The sequence below is a fragment of the Podarcis raffonei genome, chromosome 1, assembly GCF_027172205.1.
Source record: "Podarcis raffonei isolate rPodRaf1 chromosome 1, rPodRaf1.pri, whole genome shotgun sequence".
In the NCBI taxonomy this organism is placed as follows: domain Eukaryota; kingdom Metazoa; phylum Chordata; class Lepidosauria; order Squamata; family Lacertidae; genus Podarcis; species Podarcis raffonei.
In genome coordinates this window covers 47,631,104-47,650,564 of record NC_070602.1, presented here as the reverse complement: position 1 = coordinate 47,650,564, position 19,461 = coordinate 47,631,104, and the positions used below count along the sequence as shown (strand labels likewise).

At 42.5% G+C, this 19,461-nt stretch overlaps 1 protein-coding gene across 2 annotated transcripts in view; it reads right to left on the bottom strand.

The window, feature by feature from the left end:
* Positions 1–19,461, bottom strand: part of DCAF5 (DDB1 and CUL4 associated factor 5) — a 43,459-nt gene that overhangs the window by 10,978 nt on the left and 13,020 nt on the right. For both annotated transcript variants that reach the window (XM_053385089.1, XM_053385096.1), the window contains exons 5-7: positions 16,049–16,178; positions 7,497–7,710; positions 134–200 (exon numbers count right to left, since the gene is read on the bottom strand). In XM_053385089.1, coding sequence (XP_053241064.1) covers positions 134–200; positions 7,497–7,710; positions 16,049–16,178 — 411 coding nt within the window. The remainder of the gene's footprint in view (positions 1–133; positions 201–7,496; positions 7,711–16,048; positions 16,179–19,461) is intronic.

Genomic DNA, 19,461 nt, shown 5'->3' with positions numbered 1-19,461 from the left:
TGCCATGTACCCTCTGAAACTCTTCAGTGTAACCCTGGGGGTATGCACACCACACTTTGGGAAGCACTGTTCTAGAAGACTGCTTTTCCTAGCGCTAGTAACTTAATTTGGAAGATTTTTCAGGAACACTCACCTGCTTCTGGATCCGGAGGAATTCTCCACATGTATAAATTAAAGTCATCAGAGCCAGAGAGGATGTACTGTTAGAAATAAAAATACTAGTAAGTTACAACAAATTCACCACTAAGGCAGCCCTTGAAATATACATATTTGGAAGATTCCAATAGCTTGATTATATGATGCAATACATATATATTCTACATCCCCAGAATTCGTATTGTTGGTGTGGTGGCAGGTCAAGGACTGAAAATATAAAGACCAGGGATTCATGATAAACCAGTGGGGAGAGAGGAGGCTTTGATTTTAAAAATCAACAGGCTACAAAAATGATAAGCTACAATCTAATGCATATTTACTTTCCAGTCCCATTGAAATTATACCCATAAAAATCATGCTACACAAGTCAAACACCTGCCCCTGTTCTAGTCTTCATTTATGATTTATTTGCTTTAACTTCAATGGAATTCTCCCTCAAATTCACTCAATATGCCCACTGTATGAAAGTTCAAAGTACAGTACTGATAATTTTAAAAGCTTCCTTCCTCAAAGTACATTATTAGTCTGTTTAGCTGAAAAAAAGAAAATAAAACACAATTACACTTATAGAAGAACTGGGAAACTGCAGGGGTATGCAAGTGCTAACGAACTGGCCATTTCTTACCACAATTTTAAAAGTTGCATATGGAGCTGAAGTGTTATGAAAAAAGGAAGAACACCTGAGAGCAACTTTGTGGGGATACAGAAAGTTATGTCTTTTACAACATTTGACCAATCTTCAGTCTGTGCCAACCTGATGGCCAACAAATAATTCCTCATATTTGTAACCCAGTAGCACAAAGAAAGAAGGGAAAATAAGGCAAAAGTTTAGTTTTTACCCCTTATACAAAGTTGATTCAATTTTAACCAAAGAGCACTTAAAATACTTTACAGGCAGAAACTAAACAATTAGAGTAGCCAAACAAATTGACAAAGTAAATAAGATGAAGATCCTTCATTCTCAAGGACTGAGAAATAAGAACAAGCAGCTGTAAAACACACAGTACACTCCAATGTGGAGAAGCCCAGCTGCTTTACCCAACTTGGATGTGCTCATTCCAACTGCAAGGGTATTTTGTCCTCATCCTTAACCAGAATTCTCAAAATGTAAAGTCAAGGTGTTCTGGCACTCCAGCCTAGTTACTGCCAGAAAAAAACAGTCACACAAGGAACTCCTTTCCATGTGAAATTTTATAGAGATCTGCTTATAAGAGGACAGCTTTAGATAAGTGCTGCCAGTGGAGTCCCTTTTGGCAAATGTTAACAATGTCCAAAAAAGGATCTAGCACAGGAAAGTTGCTCAGGCTGTAGATGTGAATGCAACTACACATTTCCCCCCAATAACTAAAAAGTATCTTGCACTTAACAGCCAGCCAAATGCAGCCAACACGTTGCTGGTGGTTGGTGAGTTTCACTAAGCTTTCACAATTGCAAGTGTCCCAACACAGAGTTGTAGCATAGTCACTCAGTTTAATAGTCTTAGTGTAGAAGAAGTAGCAGTAATAATAATTCTATTATTTATTCCCCACTCTTGTTTGCGTGAAGGTTCCTCAAGAGATGAAGTTTCCTAAAAGAAGGAAAAATGAAGACCCATCTCTGTTCTAGCCAGTTGTTTTTTAGGAGCATGGTCAGAGAAGCTGCTCTTGTAGGATAATATGAAGAAAGCTGTTAAGAAATATATGCTGCCTGCTGTGTCTCCAGCACTGAGGATACATCACGTGAGACACCATGGCCTGGTTCACAAGGCCTGAAAAACCAGACCTTACCTTACTAAGCCTGTGTTGGCTCCTGGAGAGAAGCTTATAGCCGCTGTGCTCCTCCCTGGTCATTTTTGCGGCAGCACTGTGGCAAAGCAAGTCAGGATTGGTTTCGTGTGTTGTCTGAACTTGGGCTCATGGCTAAGCTCTCTCCTTCCTAACCTCGTGGTTAGCAAGCAGAGAGCTGAACCACAAGTCCCTGTTCAGACAACACGCTAAGCCATGCAGCAAATGGGACTGGAGGGGAGGAAAGGTGCTGCAAGCTGCTCTCTGGGATCCTGCACACTTGCGTGGTTTCCCTAATTCAAGGTTTAGCTTAGCATTTCATGCAAATCAGGCCCAAGCCTACTCTCAGGAAGTGTGTGACCTAAAGCAGCAAAAAAAAGTGCTTCTCATGCCAACTGCCCCCCCCCATTTCCTACTCCCATCAAGTTCTCCAAACATTAAAAGAATGTGTTCAAACACAACATTAACAGTCTTTTGGGGGAAAATATTCAAAGTCATTTGATGAGCAAAGATGTAAATCATCCTCCATCTGTGACTAGCTGCAAACAACCGAAAGGGGAGGGGAGGAAAGGCTTTTGGATGACAAGCTGCTGATTCAGAAGTTTGCCTTAGAAGGAAGAAAATTCCCAGGCATGGTTAGTAGCTGTTGCTGCACAAAGCAGCAATCCCAGAACTCTATAAACATGCCTCAATTGTTTAGAATGAGCCATCCCCAGACTGCTGGCTCTGCTGCTTCCTTGCCTGCCTGAACCTCCCTCCCATTTCTGCCCCAAAAGGAGAACATACTACAGGCAACTGATGCAAAATGGAATATGATCGGCAGCGGTTACTGCGGTCTTAATAGCAGTGCTTTTTGCACATTCTGGAATTCAGCCACCAACAGGAATAAATGTTTCTTAACTACTGTCTGCTGGAAAACGGTCGGCATCTTGAAGCTTTTATATTTCCGTAGGTTTTGCTGAATGCAAAGTATTAAAGAGGAAAATTAAAGCCAGCCCTTTTTTCTTGCTCCACATTTGCTTGCTTCTTTTGTGTAAGGCAATTCATGACTGACAGAGCTTCTTACATCTTAAAGAGCCAAATTACACATTAGGTTAGCTACATAACTGGGCCTTTTAAGATTTTTCGTTTTTACACAGTTCACTAGCACAGGGCTCCCAATGCTTATTTGGACCCTAGTGTGGAGGACTGGAGTGTTATTAACCCTTAAGCTCTCAGCTATGACACCAAGAAATCCCCTCAGCACTTTTACATTTCAAATAATTGCTTGTTATTGTTTAAATAAGGAAACAAATAAACAAATGTTGCTTTGAAAAATGGATGGCCTGCTTGACACCACAGGTATGGGATATGACTGACAACTAAACCAGGGCTTAAGAGAAGAGTGGCTTGTCTAAAGCCACCCACACCGTTCACAGCACATGCAACTTCCAAAATTTGGTTCAGTTTGGATTGTCATCTTCACACTTAAGTGCCGCTGAATCTTTCCCTTAGTTCCCCACCCTGCCAACAGCAGCACTCGAAAAAGTTTCCCAGGTTGCTCATCTGCATGAACTCTCAAGTCTGTGGCAAAAGCCAGTTCCCACTCTCAAAATAGTCACAGGAAGAAGAGCATCTTACTATTTTACATCTCTTCATATATATAAAATTCCATAAATTTTGAAGCAAAGGAGGGTTGCTTTAAATTTCAATAGTGATAACTGTAAAACCAATTGTTCTGTTTTGTGATATGCTGCTTATTTAAACAAACACGTTCTACAGCTCTGTACACACACATGTGCACCCAAAATATAACAACTGATAATTAGGCAGAAAATCGGGAATGACATATTTCTGGAAGCAAGAAAAGGCATAAAATAAATGTATGCTAATAAGAATAAGCTACTGGGGATAAAAATTATTTCAACATTCAAATGTTCAGAGTAATTGCCTCACTCTTTCACCACTCAAATATAATTCTTCAAAAAAAAATCCTAGCCTTCAGCTGTTTGAACAGTATATATCATGTCAATATCAGAAATTAAATACATGGCCCTGTCTATATTTGCTTTCAATGTAATAGGTCTCATAATAGCCACTGCTGCCCCCCACTGGCAGTATAGGGTAACTCCAGTGCTTCACCACAGTAAGCTCGCTACTTAAAGTTACCAAGAATATACCGTATTTTTCGCCCTATAGGACGCATTTTTCCCCTCCAAAAATGAAGGGGAAATCTGTGTGCGTCCTATGGGGTGAATACAGGCTTTCGCTGAAGCTTGGAGAGCAAGAGGGGTTGGTGTGCACCGACCCCTCTCGCTCTCCAGGCTTCAGGAAGCTATCAGCAAGCCTGGGGAGCCCGCGGGAGTTCCTGCGGATAGCAGCCTGCCGCCCAGCGTGCAGAGCACCCTTAAGCAGAGCGCCCCTCGCGCCGGGCAGGCATCCACAGCGTCGGGAGCCCTGTGGGAGTTCCCGCAGGGCTCCCCACGCTGCAGATAGCAGCCTGCAGCCCAGCGCGCGGAGCGCCCTTAAGCAGAGCGCCCCTCGCGCTGGGCAGACATCTGCCAGCCCCACAAGCTCGGGGGACAGCGGGGAGGTGCAGCGCCACCATACCGCTGTTCCCCGACCTGGTTTTTTGGGGGGGGGGAAATAAAGGAAACAATTTTTTCCTTTATTTCCCCCCAAAAAAACTAGGTGCGTCCTATGGGACGGAGTGTCCTATGAGACGAAAAATACGGTATTTCTTACGGCCTTAATGAAAACATTCAAAATTAATCATTGTAAATGCATTTGAAGATAATCAGAAAACCTTCATAAGGTGTATTTAGGTCATCATTCCCTGAAATCCCCTGTTCATCATCGAAGTACAAATGTTTCAACATTAGGCTTGTAAAAATGGTTTGTCCACATCTAGTTTATAATTTGAAAACAAGCCTGTATGCCTGGTGGAATTAGGGAAATCTTATCAGTTAAACTCAGAGAACAGCACTGCTTCTGAGAGGGAATTCACGTGGTATGAAGTAGTCAAGTGCCTGCCCTTTCCAACTAAAACTGATACAGTGGAACCTCGGTTTTTGAGTGTCTTGGAAGCTGAACGATTCAGAACCCGAACGCTGAAAACCCGGAAGTGAATGCTTCCATTTTTGAACTAGCCTCAGAATGCTTAATTTTTCCTACTCTGAACCAAGGCAAATTCCTAGTGATGCAAAAGCATGCAAAAAAAATTCCCCAAGGTTGGGATGTGTGTGGAAAATGCTGCCAGTTCTGTTCTTAAGTGGCACTGAGCAAGTTCCCTAGTTTATTTAAAAACAAAACAAAACAGCATGTAAATGAGTTGTTTTAGCCACTGCTCTTTCTAGGAGCACCATGTTGAAAGGCAAAACCCAAAGCATTCTGACCAGAATCTCTCAGTGTGCAGAACTCATCCTAAGGAATGCTGGAAGAGCAACCCAGTGACTGCTGCATTCCTGAAACTTTCCTGCACATGCATAATATCAACAAAGGAGACTGAGTGGTGATGTAATGTCTGAGGACATGCCACAGAGTAAAGATAATTTTAGTTTTATTCAGAAAGCACACGTTAACTCTTGCTTGAAAAAAGCATCAAAGTACTGCTTTTTATTACTGGTGGCCTGGAGCTTTGCTACATCTACAGCAAAGCAAAAGGGAGCGGGAAAAACGAATTTCAGAACTAAGGAGAAATGAAAGAGGCAGCACTGATCTAAAACAAAGGAAATTTCTCATCGAGTCTTGGGAGTCATTCCCTAGAAGGTTGAGATCTTGCTAAAGAAATTCATATTTCACCAAACTTTACTCACTTTTTATTGATAGAGGAATCAACCTAAGTAGAAAATTGGGGGGAGATGACACATGCATGACTCCCGTGTGACACAGGGAGGAGTCGGGGGTGGAGCCAAACACAATAGCAGTGCAGCTTCAATGGCTGGTGGCTCCTCCTTTCTGGAGCCTGGCCTCCTCCTCCTGCCACTTGCCCGGGGCTGCTTCCCCTCTGTGGCAGCAGGAGAAGCAGCGTCCAACCACTGAATCAGCACTGCACTCAGCTCCACACTCAGCCTCCTCTGCAACTGATTGTTCTCAAAATTGGGGTGGCACCCCCCATATTTTATGGGAGGGGTGAAGGGACCTGGGCCCCTTAGAGTTGGCGCCTATGTGATAGAGCATCAGTGCAGCTACAAAAAACTAGACTCCCCCTCCCATCATGCTACCAAAACCAGGCATTCTGAAGACTGCTTTTTCTCCTCTCCCTTCCGCTGCCTAAATAAAATATATGCAAGTTCCCAACAGCATTCATTTTTATTTTTTCTCAAGCCCCCTCCCCCTCTCCCAACCATACTGCACCAGGCTTCTTCTTTCCTCCTCTGTAACAAAGGAAAACACTCGCCCCCTTCCAAAAAAAATGGTGGTGCAACTGGCCTGAGCCAGATGAGGTCAGATAAGTCATCATAACCCACTAGATCATCAATATTCTAAAGAGTAGGTCTGAAGACACATGGGGTCATCAACATGCAGAAACAAAGCAGCTCTGAGTCTGGTCGGTGCCTGGGTGGTGACTGAACCACATGCACCCCCCCCCTTTGGATTCCATGATGAAAACACGTGGGATGTAAGTTTAAGAAATATGTAGAAACAAAGGGAAAGCAAATAAGCACATTATCATCTTTCTAAACATTTGCACCAGCCATCTCAAATCAAGGCAACATGGTGTACCACCTACTCCCAATTAACATTTCTGCATTAGCCAAGGCACGATTCGTATGGAAATATAGCCATGTAACAGCTCTGCATGGTGTGCCATTTGCTTGCAACTATTTGCTGTGAAGCACGGTCCAAGTTCTCGCATACCACAGTAATATGGTGAAACGCAGCAGAGCCATGTTGCAAGCAGCTGCATGCACTAAAACCGCTCGCCATGTGGGGCTTTTTTGGAATAAACTCATATGATGCGTTGATGGAGTGGAAACAGAGCCTTAGCCACCACAGTTCCATTACCTTGTTTAGTATCAAAGGATTTCATTTCCTCCCTTTAATGTGCCTAGTCTGAAAGTCACATTAGTGGGGTGAAGTGGACAGTGGATTTCAACCAGAGACATACAATTTCTAATGACCACCCAGGTGAGGAGCTCAGCGGACAACCTGGGTCAGCTACCATCTCTCGGCCTACTTCACCCCACAGGGTTGGCTAAGTTGTGTGGGTATGTTGTCCAGGTCTCTCAGTGTTAACACCCTTCTTTGTTTTAAGCAAGGGGGAAACTTAAATATAGGCACACTGACCCTGTGTTTTAATGCCATGCCATCAATGCTCTTGAAGTGCCCACTGAGCCAGTATGGTGTAGAGGTTATATTGTCGGACTAGGACCTGGGAGACTGGGGTTCAAGCCCCCACCTGGCAGTGAAACTGACAGGATTAACTTGCATCGGTCACTCCCTTTCAGCCTACCTCACAGGGTTGTCGTGGGGGTTAAACAAGGAGGGAGGGAGCCATATATGCCACTTTAAGCTCCTTGGAGAGCAAGGTGGGATATAAATGCCACAAGTGAAATATTTATTCAGCTCACAGACTTGGCAACTGAGGCTCTTTACCTGATCGCGATCACCTGCAAAACAGCAGCTTTTCATGGTACAAGAATTAAAGTATCCTTGGTTGTCAAACTGGAAGACAGGCAGACGGGAGTGGATATCATAAAGGACTGGTGGCAGCCGACGTCTGAGAGCAAGCAGCTGTGTTCCATTGCTGTTAAACCGCACACTCATGGCACTCTGAAGTGATAGATTCCCACCATACCGGAGCAGGGAACTAGGAAACAAGAAACCAAAAAGAATCAGATGGGCTGCCGCAATTTAACTACCATGAAGCATCTATCAGCCATCCCTCCTTATCACAACAAGGCAGGAAGGAGTTCAAAGGAGGCAGAATGTCTATAGATGTGTAACTGTGTTCCATGAACCACACTTCTCCATATATTACTCAGATGTCCTAAATAAATTTCCAGGAAGGAAACGTTACTGAGTATCCAATAAGCCACCCAAGCTCTATACTTAGGACTAACTTATGAATTAGATGTGTAGCAAAATTTCAGTTAGATTTTTGGCAAAATCTCAGACAAGTAGCAATGTTTATTTCAAGTCCCAAATCCAGTCAAGAGTATTTGCTAAAACTTTGGCCACAACTAACTCATTCTAATGATTTCAGACGGACATGCAGGTTCAACTTTAAACTGGATCATGGCCTACAACTATAATTCCCTGCACACTTACAAGGAAATAATCTCTTGTTGAATTCAGGAGGCCTTTAATAAATAAATGAACAATAATATTTCAGCTATTTATATACAGATTTCTAAACGGTGTACATACAAATTACAAAAGGCGTAAAGTGGATAAAATCAATTTAAAATTAATCACAAAACAGGAAACTAAATAACCTATTGAATAGTCTCTGAGGTTCAAGAGGGAGGGAGCCTTTCTGATCACATCTAGGAAGGAGTTCCAAAGAATTGGGAATAAAATACTCAATGCATGGCATCAGATGGATACAAATTGTCTATCCAAGTCACAGAGGAACTATTAAGATAGTAAATATAAATAGGGTTTGGCTCCCAGTGGACCACAAAATTTATTGTGGCAAAAGCATTCATAGCTCATTCACTTACTGTATCATAATCAGTGCTTTACTTTTGCTAAAAAAAAATATGAGATGCTGGTTTGTACATTGATAGAAGTACCATGGGGGCCAGCACAAAATGATTTTGCATACAGCAGGATTAGAATTTTAAATTAACAGTGGTAAAATAAATAAAATAAAATAAAGTGACAATAAAGATATTATTATTATTAAAAGTATTAACCTATTGAAAATCAATCTTTCCCAGCTATTGAATGTCATCATAATTAAAAACAGTTTTCAGTTCATCCAAAGGAAGTCTCGCAGTCAGAGAAGCCAAAAGAATGTGATTCTTCCTTCTCATTTCCCACCAGCTTCCTGCCCCTTCAAACCTCTCGTCAATCTTTCACACAAAAATTATACTGGAGTGTAACGTCCTCCGCCTCTTCTATACTGTTACAAATGTCTACAGATCAAAACTGCTGTTAGTGACAGGCCAAGCCAAGCCAAGCTTTGTTTCTTTTCCTGGTCTGGTAGCAACCCTATCATCAATCTATTTCCCCCTTTCTCACATGACAATTTGCTTGGAAATACTAACAGTTTTCAACAGAACGTACAGTACTGTATACAAGCTACAATGGTAAATTAAATCTTCTGGGCAAGGATGGAGCCCCAGCTATACGATTGGTGCTAAATAATAATATGCAGCAGCTAAACCAAGTTGAAAACCTAGCTTGGTCCCCCATCCCAATTTATATAAACAAGAAGATGGTTATTCCACAGCAATTCCTTTAGCCTTACTTGTTGCTTCACATAAACATCAGGAAGAACTTTCTAAGAGCTGTTTGACAGGAGAACAGACTCCCTTGAGAGGTGGTGGACTCTTCTTCCTTGGAGGTTTTTAAGCCGAGGTTGGATGGACACCTGCCCTGTATGATCTAGTCCATGGGTCGGCAAACTAAGGTCAGTGGGCCGGATCAGGCCCAATTGCCTTCTGGATCCTGCCCACGGACGGTCCGGGAATTGCTGCGTGGATCGCAGAGCGTGCGTTCTTTCCCTCTCCCTCATACGGCAGCAGCGCCTCCTCCCTCCCTCCTCCTGGCTTCTCCCCGCCCTGCCTAGAGGAGGAAGGAGGCTGGGCTTTGTTGGTGCCAGCGGCAGCAGCATTCAAGCGGCCACCATTTTAAGCAGCCCCTCTCTGGAGCCCTTTCGTGCGCCGCTCATTGTCTTGCTGCCACCAACGCCTGCCGCTCGCAAGACACAGGTAAGCAGCCACTGGGGCTCGTGGTGCTCTAGCATCATATCAAAATATAGTCTGGCCCCACACAAGTTCTGAGGGACAGTGGACCAGCCCCCTGCTGAAAAAGTTTGCTGAAGCCCTGATCTAGTTGATATTGCAAGGGGTTGGACTTGATGACCCTTGTCATCCCTTCCAACACTATGATTCTATGATTCTATATTATGAATTCCTCTACATATAAAGTATTTCCTGTTTATTAAACTTGCAAATATATTACCATATGTCTTAGTTAACTGAAACGGAACAGCTGGATTAGCTCAGCTGGTCTCTCAGTTGAAACTTTTAATCTCAGAGTCAAGGGTTTGAGCTAGACATTTGGCAAAAGATTCCTGCATTGCAAGGGGATGGACTAGATGGTCCTCACGATCCCTTCCAACTTGATGATTCTATGATTCTAAACACTTAACTTTCTCCCCTCTACACTGCAGCAGAATACGTGAACAGGCCATGGTGATGTCATTTGCCACACAGATCCTATACAAAATGATAAATGAAGCAGGATCTGTGGAACAGCAACATTTTGGGTCTTAATCCAAGAATAGATTTTTTAAAGGTTACCAGTAGCTAACAGACAAATGAGAAGAGAGAGGATATGACAAATGGGAGCTACTGTCTGTATCAGCTAATGGTTTCCTTTCCAGGAAAAATAGACAAGATAGTCTAAATAAAGCTTTTCTCCCTTTGGCAAGTTTTATGGATGGATTGTTTTCCTGAGGTTTGAAAACAGCCACTTACTTACTGCGAACAAAGTGCAAAGAAGGAAGGCATAGCACAAAGTTGGGACATTTTTTAAAAGAAAAAGAAAAGAGAGGAAGAAATGACCACAACTGTATTCATAATATGAAATCTGCATATCTTGATCTGACACACCTGACTGAATTGCAAGCTTGCCAGTGGTGTCAGGAAATTACAGTCACTGAGGCGGAGGAGGAAAGGGCTGAGGAATGGGCAGGAAAGAGTTGACAGTTTCTAGCACTGCTGTTTACAGTATAATGGGGGTGGGGGAAGCAGAGAGACTTTAAAAGAGAAGGAGGACTCAATGCCTTGAACACTCAACACACAAGAACAGACGAATACACAGTAGTTAATACAACTGCCAAGCTAATATTTTAACCCATCTGATATTTTTTGACTGTGCAATAATGATTTACGGTAAGAATGGCATGGGCGGCGGGGGGGGGGGAGAGACCCAAAAGTTAAACAGGAAAAGTAAAGTTAATTTAAATCAGGCATAGGCAAACTCGGCCCTCCAGATGTTTTGGGACTACAATTCCCACCATCCCTGACCACCGGTCCTGTTAGCTAGGGATCATGGGGATAGCAGTCCCAAAACATCTGGAGGGCCAAGTTTGCCTAAGCCTGATCAAAATGGTTTATCAAGGTGAATGATAAGCATACAAAAGGTTAGGGGAGAAGAGGATATTGCAAGGTAGGATTTTAAATTGCCTTTGAAGGTGGAAGGTAAGTCTGTGCAGACTTACAGAGCTATCCTATCACATCCCAGATAGCAAATTCATTCTCCCAGTGCTTATCCTTATGCAACTAACATGGTACCATCAATGCACAAGAAACAGCCACAAGCAGGCTTGAAGAAGCACAAAACAATATTTAAAAGCATGTTCCGCAGGCACTGGATCCTTTCTGGCTGTTGTGGGAAGAAATGGAAAAATGGGGTGAGGAGAGAGGAAGGGAGTATCCAGTCCAAGGCACAGCTAGAACCCTGCCCTCGAGCACTCCACATGGCAAACGTTTGTTGCGGATCCGACTTGAAGGACTAAACTTGCTTAGAATATTCAAGTGCCTATTTGTTAGCAAACCAAAACTGAACCATCCACGTTGCTTTATGTGGAAGTAAAAATGTCAAGGTTTTTTAAAAGCAACATGAGCCTTGTACCCAGATATGCAAACCATGAAGAGCAGGCCCCTTAAAAAAAAAAGTCACATGATGACTGATTATTGCCAGCCATTAGCAAGACCGCTGAAACAGGCAAAAATGTCACATGATGTTTTAAATCATGTGTGGGGAACCTTGCTCAGCCCAAGGGGAGACATTCCCTCATGAGAAACCTTCCAAGGGCCACATGCTGGGAGAGGGGGCGGAGACCATGGTGAAGCAATTTTAATCTTGTACAGCAAGCTAGTTTCTTTGCACACTCCTTTCCTCCATCCAGAGAAGCAAGAGACATTATCAGAGTTCAAGGACACATTGCTGCCTAGTCAAAATACCTGGGGCAGTGAGGGGTGAGGCCTAGCGAGAATTCTGAGGGTTAGGCATAGAGGCCTGACAGGCCACATTTAACTCCCTTGCCTGAGGTTCCCCACCCTTGTTTTAAGTAAGCAAACTGTCTCACAATTCCAGAAGTATAGCCTTTTTTTTAAACCTTACAATGGCATAAACCTTTATTGACAAGTCTAGGAAGTCCAAATCTAGAAAACAGTCCTGGAATGATTATGCTTTGTGGCCTTAGGATTTGGATGGATAATATTCACCAATGTATAAATTGCCACACTTAGTTCTATATATGCTACCATGTATTGGCCTTACGCACATTGTGATTTGTTGGCACCTCCTCGTGGCAGAGAAGCCTCATAACAGCTTTGTTTAAACCACCCACGCTATTCAGAAGAGAAATGTTTGCTTGTGGTCTCAAACAAGAGCAGAGGTTGCTTGAATGACCTTCTAAAAAAATCTAGAAAAGTCCTGGGACAGCCCATGCCATGTCTTTTGCCAACACTCTACATGCATTCCATTTCTGAGAGGTTCTTTTATATCAGAACAGCACAGCAGGTTTGGATAGGAGTTGTGCACTGTTGACACAGGAAGCTGCTTTCCACCAAGTCAGGCCTGTGGTCCATTGAGCTCAGTATTGCCTATGCTGACTGGCAGCAGCTCCCCAGCATTTCTGACAAGCATTAACTACGTTTGGACCAACCTAAAAACATTTTTGTAGTTAAGACTGGAGAAAGGGAAGCTCACGGCTGAGAGGAGAGAGGCTGGAAGATAGCATGCATGGTTGGAAGAAGCTTTTAACCACAATTGTTTTTAGAACATGTTAACTCTTTTAGAATGTTCTTGCTTTTTTATTGTGCATCTGTTTGCTACTCTGGAGAGGAAGGGGGACATAAATTTGATAAATGATTCCCACGATCCCTTTGTTGGCGCCTGGAAGGAGACAGCAGGTGCTTTTACACGAGGGTTTATACAGCCAGTGCTCTTTCACTTTCCACAGAACCTATTTTTCCTTTATCTCAAATCCTATAATTCAAGGGTGGGGAACCTCTGGTCCTCCTTATGCTCTTGGGCTACAATTCCCATAGCCCACAATCACTTGCAATGCTATCTGGGGTTGATGGGAGTTAAGAGTTTAACAACATCTGGATGGCTACAGGTTTCTCACCCCTGCTGTAACTCCTGCCAATACTACAAATGCACAGGTTTTTGTTTTTACCTTCAAAGAAAGGCAAAACGTTACCACTGTGTGGTTTCACACAATTTGCCATTTGTGTAAAAATGACAGAGTACTTAACATACAAACTTAATGTGGTCGCAGACCAGCATGAAATACAAACATGCAAATAAAATAAAACACGTAAGACTTAAAGAAGAGAGGGATAAAAGAAAATAGTTAAAAGTGGTTATAACTCACATAAACTTAAAGCTGATACAGACAAAAGACAATCGGTTAAAAGCAACTATAAGGGAAGGAATGTGAAGCAGCACAGGACTTGCATTATGGGCCTTCAGTTTAGGCCTGGTTTGTGACACAAACAATCCTTTGATGTACCATATTTTTTTGTGTACAAGACAATGCTTTTTGCTAAAAAAATAAAAAGGCAAAAATTGGGTGTCGTCTTATACACGGACAGTGAATGCAGAGTGGGGATGTGCGATTAATGGCAGCAGGAAGCAGGAGGTTGGCAGGGGCGATTGGTGGTTGCAGTAAGGCCTGCTGGCAATTGGCTGCGGCTGTGGCGAGGTGGGCAGGCGATTGGTGGCTGCGGCAAGTGGGCGGGTGGGTTGTTGGTGGCGGCAAGCGGGCAGACAATTGGCAGCTGCGGTGAGGTGTGCGATCAGCAGTGGCTGTGGCAAGCAACTGGCAGTGGCGGGCAGGTGGGTGAGCAATTGGTGGAAGTGACCTCCTCCAGCCCCCCAAAAAGCTAAACAACTAAATTTCTTGATTTTGGGTTTAAAAAAATAGGGGTCATCTTATACATGGGGGCGTCTTACACATGGAAAAATACAGTATGTCCATCATGGCAGTGCAAAATCTAGCAACTGAGAATGTGACATCTGGGTTTTCATACTGGAATAGTGTTGTCGTTTAGTCGTGTCCGACTCTTCGTGACCCCATGGACCAGAGCACGCCAGGCACTCCTGCCTCCCACTGCCTCCCGCAGTTTGGTCAGACTCATGCTGGTAGCTTCGAAGACAATATCCAACCATCTCATCCTCTGTCTTCCCCTTCTCCTTGTGCCCTCCATCTTTCCCAACATCAGGGTCTTTTCCAGGGAGTCTTCTCTTCTCGTGAGGTGGGCCAAAGTATTGGAGCCTCAGCTTCAGGATCTGTCCTTCCAGTGAGCACTCAGGGCTGATTTCCTTCAGAATGGAGAGGTTTGATCTTCTTGCAGTCCATGGGACTCTCAAGAGTCTCCTCCAGCACCATAATTCAAAAGCATCAATTCTTTGGCGATCAGCCTTCTTTATGGTCCAGCTCTCACTTCCATACATCACTACTGGGAAAACCATAGCTTTAACTATACGGACCTTTGTTGGCAAGGTGATGTCTCTGCTTTTTAAGATGCTGTAATAGGGTTAAGATACTGGAATAGTAGGGAGATACAAAGTCGTTCTGTACATCCTGGGAGTTTGTATAGTACAGGCAGGATGAACCTAGCTGGTATGTCTATATAATATTAGCAGTAAAACTTAACATGCTTGTTATCACATTAAACTTTTGTTGCACTATTGTACTGAGATTTTAAAATTGGCAGATTCAAGCCAGGAAGAGGCAATGATGGGGAGGGGCACATTCCTGGCAAGGTAGTGGTGGAGGTGCAGGCAGGCAATGGAAGATATAGGGCGATGTAGATAAAGCCACGGTCTTTAGCTACATCGCTGCCCACATCATCCAAGTCTCTTCCAAAAAAGGAGAAATGACAGCATTATAGCAATCTCTGCATGCAAGGAATGTAGAGCACTCTAGCTGGAAGCCAAAACATTTGATTACAAATGGCCAAGAGATTATGTGGGAGGTCAATGTCGGAACGGTTTAGGAGCAATATCATCCAAATTCTCTATGAAACTTGAGTGAGCAAATCATGTCAACTACAGAAGAAAAATGACCAGCATGGAAGCACCCAGCATTATGTAGTGGAAGAATACAGGTTCAATAGATCATTTAGTAAATTTCATTTGTTCTAGAATAGGGCAAGGAGGAACAAATTTCAAAGCCAGAAGAAAAACACACTTGGATTGAATAGGACATTTCAGTGACAATAAAGGACAGCCCCATACAGAATGAGGATGGGAGACTGCTTAGTGATGACCTCTTCACTAGCAGTTTTCAAAATAAAATCTGGATAGACTATCACAGTTAATTCTGCTAGATGATCCATAGGTTCCTTCCATTCTGAAACAAAGTGATTTGAGAAACATATACAGAGCACACGGATACATCAACAAATTGCCATTAGGTGTGGAGAACTACTAGTCACTGAACTACTAGTAAAACGTAATTTTCAACATAAAAATGTGGTCCATGGAAATTTCAAATATGAACAGCCCAGGCAGTTCAAAATTTATAGGGGCTATTGGTGAGCTATAGGGAATTAAGAACTCAAAGCAATACCACATGCAGTTAAAGCCTCAAAGCCTAATACAGATCAACCTGCTGCTCCTGTCTGAACCAAAGCTGCTACAGATTTATGTTCAATCATGGTCACACATATATCCAGTTTATCTAAAATGTTTCAACAGAGAAGCTAATATTACTTAGCTTTATAAACTAAGAAAAAATACAAACTTAGAGAAGTTTCATTACTCCACATTACTGTTGTGGGGGGAAAGACCCACTCAGCATTCTTTGCCTAATCGATCAATCCTGGCAATTAATGCTGGGTGGGTATTTTCCCCACAACATTACCAAGCACCAAGTTCAACTGAGTTCCAGAAGGAGATTCTTTCTGTCTTCCCACTTTCACAAAACAACACATAAGAAAGAAGAGTCTTACCTTTGAGGCTTGCGAATGTCCCAGAGTCCTACACCTTCCTTTGAGTTGGCAGTGGCGAGTAACCTGGGCTCCACTGGATTGAACATCACACTGTGAAAGGCTGATGGATAATTAGCCAAGCAGAAGGGCTCTGTTAACAAAACAAGATAAGATCAATTTACTTTTAAAGGCACAAGACCTCTTGCACAATGCTGACGGCTGGCTAAACTTTTTCTTAATGGGACATTTGTCAACCCTTTCAAGAATTTATTTAGTTTAGGTAGTCAGGTTTTATGCATCTTTCCCTAGCATTAAACAGAATTCCCACACACTAATTGGTAATTTGTGGCTCAGAAATGTACAGTGCTAGTGTACTGATGAAGTAGTATCTACTACAGAAACCATTTTTTACTAAGTGGGAGATCTTGGAACTCTGGCAGAGTGGGAAATGTTTTGATTTAGATTTGTGTCTTATTGAAAGAGTTTTAAATAAATTACTTTAGTATAACCCATAAACATTGCATTTACTAGCACACAAAACATTGTGGTAGTCCACAAGGGAACTTCTCATAAGTTCTTGACATTCCATCTAATTAAAACTAGATTATGGCATTAAAAGTAATGTGACACAAACCATTTCAATAGAGTAGAGGTTTTTCAACGGTTTTATTTCATGAGTTTAATATGCTACAACAAGCAAGTGTAGCTGCCCCATCAACATCTTAAGGCTGGAATTACTTGTCCAAGTTGCTGAGAGAACTCTGAATTGCAAATATTTTTGCCAAATCCATACACTTTCCTTGTTATTCAGTTTTCCAGCATTCCCGCCATTCTACCAAAAGCTTGTTTGTAATAAAATCCTTAATGTCTAGCATTTCTAAATATGGGTCAAGATCTAGGATTCAATGAACAATTGCTTCCTTATTTGACCCGTTTATTTTAATTCCCTAAATCATCACAGACCGACCTCACTCAGATGACAAAAAAAATTCCTCATTGCACAAATCCCTTCACCACTGAAGACACCCACATTTAAAATTGCGAATTATCAGACACTGTGGCTGCAATCCTATCTACACTCAACTGGGAATATGATCCATTGAACATCATTGGTCTCACTTCTAAGTAAATATGCTTAGGATGGTGTCAAGAGTCAGATAAAATTATTGCCCCTTTGAGTTATAAATCCCATACCCGACGAGCAGACATTACAGTAACCCAAAGCTTTAGCATTATTAAAGAGCCAGAGGGAGCCTTTAGCTCAAATACTCCCCCTTTTCTTTCAATGTGACTGATGTTGCAAAATATAGTTAACAAACCATAGTATGTGACCTCAGATGACACAACAAGTTGTAGCTAAGCAAAAGTAGTTAGGCAAAAAAGAAAGAAGGTGGAAACCTCTGAACTACTCATGCTTGTGCTGAAGGAAGTCAGGAGCTGGGAGAGCATGTGGACTCTAAGCTTCGCTGCAGCTTATTCACTGGCTGAGACAGATGGGAGTTGGGAGTCCAACAAGCTCCAGAGGGACACAGAATAGCCACACCTAGTCTACAGAAATCTTCAAACCTCAAGGATCCACAGATCCATCTTTATATTACAGGCAACTCCCAATTTATGTGTTGGTTACGTTCCAAGGCACCACGCGTTTAAGTGAAATTGTGTATATTTGAAACATCATAGAAAAAGCCTGCAAACACCCTGTTCCACCCCTGCCCCGTTCTGTGGCATTTTCAGGTCACTTCCAGGTTTGGCACAATGTGCATACATCAGACGCATCTAAAATGGTCACTGCCTGTGTTTACAGGGACCTATGATGGAGATCTTCAAATATCTAAGAGCTGTCATGTGGAAGATGGATCAGACTTGTGTTCTGCTTTGCCAAAGGGCAAGATTAGAACCAATGGGTAGAAATTGCAGGGAAGCAGATTTTGGTTAGGAGGATGAGAAACTTCCTAATGAACAAGAGCTATTAGACAGTGATCAAGCTAAGCTGCCTCAGGAGGCAGCTCCCTTTCTACTCTACAACAAAAGCAACTCTGTTATGCAGAAATATATTCAAGGGCCATCTACTCCCCTACTCTCTTTTCACTAGTCCCTAAATCACTCACAGTTGGAGGCATTTTGTACCCATATGTATGGTATCCTAATAGCAGCTTCCAAGAACATCGTAGAAAAGATCTTATTTAGTTGAACTTTCAACTAAAGGAGGAAATTCAAGAATTCACACATGGCTTCTACACAACCCCTGTCCAAAACCTAACCCAGCGAGTTAAATTCAACAGAGTCCTCTGCAGATCAATAGGCAAGTTTCCAGTTTACAAAGCACAGGGAGCGATTGTAAATGCTCAGCAAATCATTCTGAAAATCAGTGCATGAAAAGACTTAAAAGCAGAGGTATAACCCGGGCAGACACAGTTCATCCTTGGGCCTATGCCCAATGAACCAGCCCATACAATAAAAGTAATCTTTGAAAGCCGTCCTCTAGGTGACCCAACTAGCAGAGATGGCGCTTCTTGGTTGTGATTATCTTCCTTTGCTTTTCCTGGAGAGGCTTTAACATGTCATTAACATTTTATTCAGGTTTTCAAAAATCTTACAATTAACAACAGTCCTCCCTTCATTCCCCCTCCCCAATCCAATAAGATTAGTTTCCCCCCCCCAACACAAAATTCAGTGCACTTATATTCCTAGGATTATGATGATTACTTTTTGGCCCAAGGTACAGATGTTTCATTTTCCCAGGCTTTTTAAATCTCCACTGATACTGGCTCAGAGTACAAATGGACCTGCTCTTTTATTCTTGTGGGAGTTTCATTTCATTTCATTGGTTTTTATTAGTGTCAGCTGCCCTAGAAATACTTGTAAAATCAAATAAGACTCCACCACAACAGGGATAAAGCAATCCATTTCACCCTTTAACACACTCTAGAGATGTGAAGTTTCTGGAAATCTCAAAGCCATGGGGCAGGGGTGGAAAGAGGACCTTCCCCCTTCAAGAACACAGAATACGGTAAATTCCAGGACGATTTAAATATATGCAATGCTAACTTTTGTATTAAACCTTCACTTCTTTTACTGCTTTAACATGGAATGCATCATTTTAACTTTGCATATAAAATTGCACTATTTAACGTATTATTTTTTTTAATTTACAGAGCAATCCTATGCATGTTTATTCAGAAGTATAGTGGCACTTACTCCCAGGTAGGCACACATAGGCTTGAAGCCTCAGAAGTATAAATGGCTTAGTTATGTAGCAAGGTGTCTGCAAGGTGGGAAGTTCAACTAGATGTGAAGGGTCATGCCAAAAGGACAGCATATGCCTCATTCTTCCTTCAGGTATCTCCAAATGAGATCAAAGATCACCAGAAGGTGGCAAGCAGCAACTCACAAGCCACTAAGGTTCTAGGTGTTCCCCTCATGAAGATGACAAC